General features: G+C 35.6%; 1 protein-coding gene across 1 annotated transcript in view; it reads right to left on the bottom strand.

The window, feature by feature from the left end:
- Positions 1 to 3,875: 3,875 nt before the first annotated feature.
- GABRG1 (gamma-aminobutyric acid type A receptor subunit gamma1) overlaps positions 3,876 to 9,846 on the bottom strand; it is a 56,357-nt gene continuing 50,386 nt past the window's right edge. The window contains exons 9-10 of the mRNA XM_024573781.3: positions 9,143 to 9,391; positions 3,876 to 5,581 (exon numbers count right to left, since the gene is read on the bottom strand). Of these exons, the coding sequence (XP_024429549.2) occupies positions 5,549 to 5,581; positions 9,143 to 9,391 (282 nt within the window). The 3' untranslated portion in view covers positions 3,876 to 5,548. The remainder of the gene's footprint in view (positions 5,582 to 9,142; positions 9,392 to 9,846) is intronic.

Raw genomic sequence — 9,846 nt, 5'->3', positions numbered from 1 at the left:
TTCTCTCCAATTTATTTTATTTTCTATTTTTAAACATTTGTTGTTCAGTTACGGCTGTCTCACCTTTTTCCCCACTGCTCTCCCCCCTACCCCACCCCCCCACTCCCACAGTCAATCCCCACCATTGTCCATGCCCATGAGTCCTCTATTCGTGTTCCTTTTCTTACTCCTTCCCCTTCTTTCTCCCATTACCCCCTGCCACCCTCCCCTCTGGTCACTGTCAGTTAGTTCTTTACTTCCAATAGTTTAGCTTACTTTAAATAACAAAAACTATGAAGAAGAATGTATGCTCATTCTCAAAACAGATTTTCGTAATGTTTTATAGATCCTCAAAAGTGAACCCAGTGTTGATCAATACCTCTCTGAGAGGAGCTGAGACTATAAAATACAGTGGAGAGCAATTACTCACATCATTTCACATAAAACTCTTGTTATCCAAGATCTTTTTCTTTTAAAATTAAAATTTAAAAAATTAAGAAAATGGACTTAAAAAAATTGGCGTCCTCTTAAATATCACAGTAAAGTTATCTCAGTACACGTATTTGTGAACTTTTTCTGTGAAGTGCCAGAAAATAAATATTTGGGCATGATTTCTGTTCCACCTGCCCAGTTTTCCTGTTAGAGTGGAGAAGCAGCCCCAGACTCATGCAAGTGAGTGGGTGTGGCTGTGCTCGGATAGCCATTGCTGGGGCCATCGTTTGTCAGCTCTTTCTAAAAAGCAAATACTTTTCCCGTCTGGCTTACTTTGCTTAGCATGCTGTATTCTCAAATTCCATCGATGTTGTTGCAAATGGTAGTATTTTATCTTTCCTTTTCTTTCTTTCTTTTTTTTTACATGGATGATGATGTCTTAATTCTACAGTCACAATACATTGATGCTTGAGATAATAATTCCATTATTTTCTCCTCGGACTGTGTCCTGACCCTGCCCTATTATGTTACAGTTTCCAAGTGTTGCTGCTGAAAAATTTGATGTTGTCCTCTATCGTTGTCCTCTTTATCCTTTCCATGAAACCTCTTATTTTTTTCTCATGAAGTTTGTAGACTCTTCCATGGTCCTCAGTGTTGACTTTTAACAATGATGTGCCTTGGCGTGAGAATATTTTCATCCACTGCACTGAGCTTTCAAGGGTCCTTTTAACTAAAAACTCATCATTCAGTTCTTGAAAATGCTGTTTGATAATTTATTTGATGATTTTTCTCCCCTCTATTTCCCCGTTTTTCTCTTTCTGAAATTCCTATTATTTTTATGGTTAAATAGTATTCCATTGTATATATGTACCATATCTTCTTTATCCAATCATCTATTAAAACAACTTTGATAGATTGTTTCCATGTCTTCAGCATCAAGAATAATGCTGCAATGATCATTGGGGTGCATAGATCTTTGTGAATAAATGTTGTCAAAATTTTCAGATGGTCCCGATAAAAAGTGTCGGGGGGCTTTAACGCAGCCCCCCAGGTCCACCATGGATGAAGCCGTGGCGATGGTGGCTCGAAGCCTCTGGTCCGTGCAGGTCCTGAAAATCCTCAGGTCCCTGTTCCGGGCGCCAGATGTCGGGGGGCTTTAACGCAGCCCCCCGGTCCACCACGGATGAAGAAAAAGACTACCAAGACATGATCTGCTTGGGGAGGAAAGGTGGCCGCTTCTCTCAAGGGGAGAAGGGCCCAGAGCCTCTCTCTCCAGGGGTTTTTATTAGGTTCATTCGCATAGGAATACAGATAAAGCTCATCAATCATTGTCAGCCAGTAAGGGTTAAACAATACATGATTTACAGAGAACTCTGAGGGCTTATTCTGAGTTACCTCAATTAGTTAGAGGGCCATAAAACTTTAGGCGCCAGACTCATCTCAGGTCTGGACCCTTATCTCTTAAACTGAGGGTACAAATTAAGTAGGTTTCTCAGGAATGTATGTATTTTTCTTAGGCCTGATTCCCCAGGGAATCCGCCCCTCCCAGCACAGGACTGCACTGCCCTCTGTTATTGCTTCAGGCTTAAGTCAGGCAAGGGAAGTAAGGCAGCCAAGAGATTAGGAGACTTCTTGCAGACAGAATGAGGACTCAGGCTATTTCAAAGCCGAGGGGCGAGGGTCCATCACCCCCTTTTTCCACAGCCCCCCCGAGTCCTTTTCTGTGGGCCTGTTCTGTGACCAGAGCCTGTCTTAGGTTGATCCTCCCTTGAGGAGTCTTACCCATCATTGGCTAACTGGCCAAGCTCAGGGCCAAGCAGGGTGAAGTGGGCAGAGGTGGTACACCTGCCAGGGAGATAAGCTTTGTCTCCTTAGTGGCTTATGGTCCCAACTCTGACTCAGCCTTAACCATGAGGGGTTACAGCCTCTGAAACCAGGCAGGGCGGTTCCCAACAAAGAAGGTTTCTGGGTCTTTGGTAACTCCTTTCTTAATTTTTTGAAGAGCCTTCATACTGTTTCCATAGTGCCTGTGCCCGTTTATATTCCTACAGCAGTGAATGTGGGTTCCTTTTCCTCCACATATCCAACACTCGTTATTACCTGACTTATTGATAATAGCCATTCTACTAGGTGTGAGGTGGTATGATTTCATCCATATGGGGATATAAAACTAAAAGCAACAAATGAACAAGTAAGAAAAGCAAACAAAACTCATACACATAGACAACAGTATGGTGATTACCAGAGGGGAGGCAGGTGGGGTGTTAGCAAAGACTAAAGAAGGTCAAGTTCATAGTGATGGAAGATTTGACTTTAGGCAGTAGGCATATGGTACTATATACAAATGATATATCATAGCTTTGTACACTTGAAACCTACATAATCTTGTTAACCAAAGTCATGAATAAATGTAATTTTAAAAAGTCAGTACTGTATTATATTTGATTGAAGAGTAGGGATAATTTTTCAGAAACACTTAATGTACATGTTTAAAATGTTTCAGCTGAAATTAAGTTTACATTAGAAGTAAGGAGCTAGCAAAGATTATGCTATTACTGAATAATGTAGTGTTTTAATGCTTTAAACACAATTGACTGGTTGTTTAATTAGATCTAAACTACTCCTTTGTGAAGGAAACCCGTTCCAGTGTTGGAATATGAAGAATTACTTTGTCATCAAGTTTCAAGTAATTGAAAGATAATGATCTCTACAACTAGAGGTATCTAAATTTAATTTCAAGTTACAGGTATATTAGCTTAGAGAATATGTCTAATATACTGAGCCTTGGTTTTTTCCATCTCCTTTGCTTTAAAGGGTAAATTATTAATATATGATGCATTTAAAGTTCTAGACACATGGTGAATGAACAAGAAACATTACCCCCCCCCCCATTTTCTTCAACTTTCTGTAAAACAACATTGGACTTGAAGAATCACAGTTAAGCACTCTGCTTTGGTGGCGGAGAAGAGACAACTAAAAGGGTGAGGCAGAAGATAACTGCTGTTCTGATTTTTTTGGATTTTAATTTTCTTTCACTAACTTTGTTCAAATGAAATAAGATATTTTTATAACCCAGGGTATTTTGGAATGGCCTGAGTGTTAATACTAGCTAATAATATTGCCTTTGTTGACTCACCTGGGGAAGAGTATCTGGCAGTCCAGTTTAGGATAATATCATAGTTTGTTAGAATAATCTAGAAATGCATAGTCTTCTCAGTGAAAATCATGGATAAGCATTAACTATCTTTACCTAATGTTACAGAATTCAATTTATTTTTCAGAAGTCTTTAATAAACTTCAAATTTATTTTGATATTAAAAAATGTGAAATAACATTGATCAGAAATTTAATGCTAAGGTTATGATTACACACTCAAAGAATAAAGGAACATATCTGTATGAAATATTAAAAACCCATTTTAAGAGAGTATAACCCTTTATTTCATAACAAGTTACTGAGTTTATTTTGCATTTAGAATCATGAAAGTACAGAACACTTTGCAAATTTGAACAATTCACACAATTCTTGCAAATTGACAAGGCAGAAGCAGACTGCAGAAGCCATTACAATCACAAGCCATAAAACTTTATTGTATGAACCAACTACATACACTTAATAGATGCAAACAACTTATTACAGTGATTTATGAAGACCCTAGTGATTTCCATTTAGGTGAGCCATGTCATCAAAGTCTGTTAATTAGCCATTTCTGCCAAGTTGCACTGCAGTTACCACAGGCTCTTACTTATTTACAGATGCAAAGCTTCAAGGTACATTTCATTGTCCAATAATAAAAAAATAACTTATTTTGAGACAAATATTGTAGAAATTGTTTGAGAATCAGAAATCAACTTCCAGAATTTGTCTGGTTCTACAGCATCCTATTTCTATTCATAGTTCCCTTCCTTTCCTCTTTTTGTCCAAATACATCCCCCATCAGTTAAAAAGAATAAAAACTTAATTGATAAGAAAGCTCTCTTTAGTAACATATTAGTTTAAAAATAATAACCTAGACAGAACTTCTTTATGATTTGTACTTCAGAATATTATTCTTTTTCTTCACCTCTAATATGGGAAAGGCAAAGATCCATAGAAAAAAAATAAGCATGTTTGAAAATGTTCAAAGTAATAGAAGAAAAGTCTGTAATACATTCAGAACTTCTTTGTCGTGTTCTAGTGTCTATGTACACACAAATATGAACTATCGATACAGGACCCTCTCCCGTCACACACTCCATGTCACTAAGTGTTTGCTCTTCATCACAGTTTCCTGTATGTCACCTGTACTTTCTCATTCAGGGGCTCTCTTTCCTTCTTCTCCATGGACCTTCCATCACCAGAGTACTGACCTTCATGCTCTCTCACCTCCTATATTGTAACAGCTTCTCAATTGGCTTTCCTTACTCCCAACACCACACACTAATAAGATGAAACTTCTGCAGCATTAAAAATGGCTCTGTTGTACTTAAGCATCTCCATGCACTCTTCAAAGTCATAGTCTTACCCAGCCTCCTGAAGTATATATTCTTGCCTCTGTACTTCAGGACTTACACTATCTTTTTTAGTATCATCTTGGATCATCTCTATATGAATCTCAAACTTCAATTAAAATTACATTTTTAATTGAGCCCATGCTTCTGTTTCCTTATTCAAGCTATTCACTCCACAGCGAAGTGTGATGTCTGTTAAGCTCACCTGTTGACATGTTGAATCTCAGGCTCACATGTCTGAACACATATCCTCCAAGAAACTTTCCCAGCATTATCTTCTCTCCCTTAGACTGAATAACTAATCATCTGATTACGTTTTCCTTGAGAGCTCATGTTTGTGTATTCCCTGTTGTATCCGTGTATCTTATACATAGGAAGTGCACAATATGTGAATTAAGCTATGTCCCTTTTAAAATGAAAACACAAAAGAGGCAGGACTGACCTTGTATCTACTAGAGCAATGTGGTCAGTAGTGTTTGGAAACTGCAATTGAAAAGATTTTTTTGTTTGTCTGTTTTGGTGTGTTTTAGTTTGCGTTTAAATAGAGACTTGGCAAGGGTTTCTGCGACTTTAGAGCGGCCTGTCAGGGGCTTCCTTGCAGTGAAAAACAAGCCCAACAGAAGCATAAAAGCAAACACGTCTGGACTTCACATGGCATAGCACTGAGGAGTGACACGAACCTGATGATGTAAAGAGAAATAGCTTGGTCAGAAATTATTTTCAAAATGTTTTGGGTGGGACAAGTGCTAAATTATTAAACATCTAATAGATCACTTCAACTCCAGCACTATGATTGATGAAATAGTCAATTGGGTATCTTGCTATAGGAAATTTTGCAAGTGAAAATACTCATTGGTATAGAACTTGGATAATTTTATATATGTATATTTATTTATTATGTGATTATTAAATCTCCTCCCATATAATCAAAGTACATGATGATCTTGTTACAACATATGACTTAGAATGTAATTTTGCAATTATGGGTCTCTTGATGTGAAAGTACCATCATCCATTTTTTTGTGACGATGAATCATTGGCAAGCATGCTGCTGCCCTCAGCTTTGACCTTGCTCTTAAGCAAAAGCACAGCATATTTTGACTATATATTGACTTCAGAATATGGGAATACATTAAAGAAGAAAAAGAAAACCTGGTGATTGTCTATTTATTTACACAAATTTACTGTGCTTTAACCTAGGAATAACCAGTTTTTAAAATACCTCAGTGATATCTGTCTTTAACTTAAAATGAATCCAATGAATTGCCTGATTCTTACTTAAATTAAAACTTTATAGTGAGATAAATGTATTGAGGAGTTGTTCCCTTTCCCCAATAAATTCCCAAATAATCTTATGGTTTTTTTTAGAAACCACTTGGTATTTTAGAAATTAATTTCAAATGAGCCTAAGTTTATCTATGCCATTGAAGAATAAATACAGTATCATCATGCGATTGTAAGTCAGTCCAAGGGAACAAAGTTATATGAATGATAACATCCTTTCTGAGAACTTCTATGTCTTGGTCACTTATTTAGAGAGTGGTTTATATGGATTAACATTTTTCTAAATGATTCTATATCTTTCAGCAACAATTATCCTTCACATTCTCTGTATCCACTTTTTAAAATTAGTGTTAAAAACATTTAAAGCAACTAGGAAACACAAGTTGCAGAATCCAACAAACTAAGGCTTAACTCACTGGAGAAAAAGGAGGATTTTTAAAAATTATTTCTTAAGATGGCAACCTTTTTTTAAAGAAGAGAAGACCAGTAATTTGACTCCATTCCCTTTGAAAATAAGCTCTAACTTACTTTTTATAAAAAGAGTCAAACTGCACTTTTGCCTTTTAATTCTCATTTTTAGAAATAATACTTATATACTCTATTTCTGATCTACATATTTAAATAAAACTTTTCAAAATACCACTGACTTTGAAACAAAGTTGTTGTTTTGATGGTATGTACAATGAATGTATATAGAAAAACATCTTTTATTTTGTATCACTTTTATTTCCACTTGTAAATATTGCCAACATTTAAAGCCAGGTCAATGGAACACCAATGAGAAAATCAAAAATATTTACACTGAGCCCTTTGAAGTACTTTTCAAATGTGCTCATGCTCAGACAGACCTGAAAGCATCCCAGCATTAGCTTTGTCCCCATGCTAATCAGCTGCCGGTAGCTCAAAACTGCATTCCCTTTGAAAATGTGTTATGGAAATAGACATAATACATTTTAGTGAAGTGTTTTATTCTTCATGGGTACTTCATTTTTCATTTATCCCAAAATTAATTGTTCACGTTAAGAATATCTATCAATACTCAATGTTATAAAATGAGTGCATGAACGACTGGCAAATGAGTATATTACATGGCCAAAGTTTACTTTGGCTCTCCATTCAAAGAAAGCAGTGTCGGTGGATATTAGGGCATTATTGTTCAACATATGCTTAACTTTTTCAGAGGTTTATAAGCACATTAAAAAATTCAGACATAGCTGGGGAGTACACAATGAAACACACTTAGATTTTTTAAAAACTATGTTCGAGAAACATACGTATAAGCATGCCACCCTCACTCATGTACTCACTACCCATGTGAAAAAATTATTGTAGTAAAACTAGAGTGTTAAATGCACAGGTGATAGCTTCATCTCCATAGCACAAAATAGGCCTTTATCAAAAAACGTCATCCTGATCGTTGTTCTTGGCAATGGAAACAATTTTACATTTTCTCTCTAATATCAGTCTGGAGAGTTTCTAGAAAGTCAAGTGACAATGAGTGAATATGGGTTTCTTAAAAACAATGGATATACCAAAGTGGTTACTAGAATATGATGATTTAAGCCTAAATTTAACTCTCTCTTAACAAAAGATACATCTTCAAAACTATTAACCAACAGGCTTTGAGTTGCAGTGAGCCTGCCTCTGCCCCTGTCTTTAACAACGTGGAGAGCTCCCACACTCGTGTTCGTTAGAGGCACCTCTAGCACTACTTCACCTTTAGCGTAACTTCGGGGACTGCTATGATTTCCCAGAGAAGAGGACATCATACCGACTTATGATGAAGTCGTAAAACTGACAGGGTCCAAACTTAGAAGACAGAAAAGGCAACATATGGCAAATGCCTAAAACTGTTTCTAGAACATTTCTACTCTGAAAAATGTTGATAGTTCATATTTAACTACCATACTCTCAATATGAACTGTCACTCAATTTCCTAGGAAATAATTCTTTAACCATGAAGCACTACTGTTCCTCAGTGTTTTTGTTAATGTAAGGGATGAAACACTTTTGTAGAACATCCCCCAAAAATCAATTCGCTATTCATTTAATTTCAGTATTGGTAGAGCTAAATATTTCAGGGTTAACTTCTTCATACTACATAAACGCTATGAAACAGAGAATAAAGTGGTTAAATGTAACATTCTTATTATTTTTTAAACTTGTATTTTAAAAAGATGACTTTAGCGGTTTCCATACTAGTTTGTAAATCATCAAAAAACTATATAATTTTATTAACCCATGTCACCTCAATAAATATAATTTTTAAAAAACTAAATGTAATCAGTTCTATTTAATATTGTGTCAGGAAACAGACTTCATTAAAACACAGATCAAATTGGCCTCTTAATAATTAAAAATTGGTGTTTTCTTCTTTAATTAATAAGGAATTTAAAATTAATTTCTTTCTGGGAGTAAGAGCTCTTCAGAATGAATCCCAGAAATCATGGCTTTAGGCTTTTAACTACCTGCATTCCAAGCAAGGCATGTCAATAAAAAGCAAGAAAAATCCAATTATCAATATTTCCTAGGTAAAAAATTCTACATAAATATTAGGCATTGGATTAGGCTCATATGTATATGAAGAGAGAGAGATAGATTATATTTAAATAAAATATGTATTAAAATTATTCCATCTTTAAAATACAAGTCAAGAAATTTAGTTGAACATCCTAATGTGATATAAGTAAAACAAATAAAATTCAAGTAAAAATATATAATGATAGTTAATTGGCTGAATTTTACAAGTAATCTCATAATTTAATATGCAAACTTCTACTTTACTTTCCCATGAAAGCCTTAAAATGATCATAATATTATTCACATTTTAGTCATTGGTTCCTGTGAATTTTAAACTTAAACTTCATGTTCCTGAAGCACAGTAAATTATATTGGATTTAGTCAAACTTCTTGTGATGTTTCTTAGTCAGTAGAACCTATAAGTAAAGATAACCCACCCAGTAAACCAGATTGAACAGGGCGAAAGCTGTGGGGAAGAATATCCGCGAATAGGAGTCAATCTTGGCGATGCGTATGTGGATCCTCCCTTCCCTCCATGACCCTGTTTTGCAGTCCTCAAAGCAGCAGAAGAAGCTGGCGCAGTCTTTGCCCTCCAAACACTGGTACCCATAGTCGTCCTCTCCTTGTGGCAGAGAGATGCTGTTCATGGGGATGAGAGTGGATCCAGGGTGCAGTCCAGGGGATATCTGAGTGAAACAACACATGAGAAGGGTGAAACGGCATTAAAACAAAAAACGATCAGTCTGTTGCCTCAAGACGAGCTCTAAAAAAATTCAGCAAGAATAATCTTAGTTTCCCAAAATCAAAGTGGTATTCAAACCTAATGTGATTTTACTTTATAATTTACTCTGTATATTCACGATATTATTTTACATTTCAAAGATCATGCAGAAAAAAACAGCCCTCAAAAATGAAATATATGCTATATTTTTAGAATATGATCCATCAGAATATTAACCACAACTCTAATTCTAAAACAAAATGAAATGTATATTTCTGTATTTGCCATAAATGCTTGTTTATTATTATGTCACATTATGTTTTTCATTTAACTAATAATGACAAAAATAGCAAAGATGATGTTGGCAATTCAAACAAGTCTTGAGAAGCTGAGAATGAATTTAAAAAATTGTATCATGGA

This window comes from Desmodus rotundus, chromosome 4 (assembly GCF_022682495.2).
Source record: "Desmodus rotundus isolate HL8 chromosome 4, HLdesRot8A.1, whole genome shotgun sequence".
Taxonomy (NCBI): Eukaryota; Metazoa; Chordata; class Mammalia; order Chiroptera; family Phyllostomidae; genus Desmodus; species Desmodus rotundus.
This window is presented reverse-complemented; position numbering and strand designations above follow the sequence as displayed.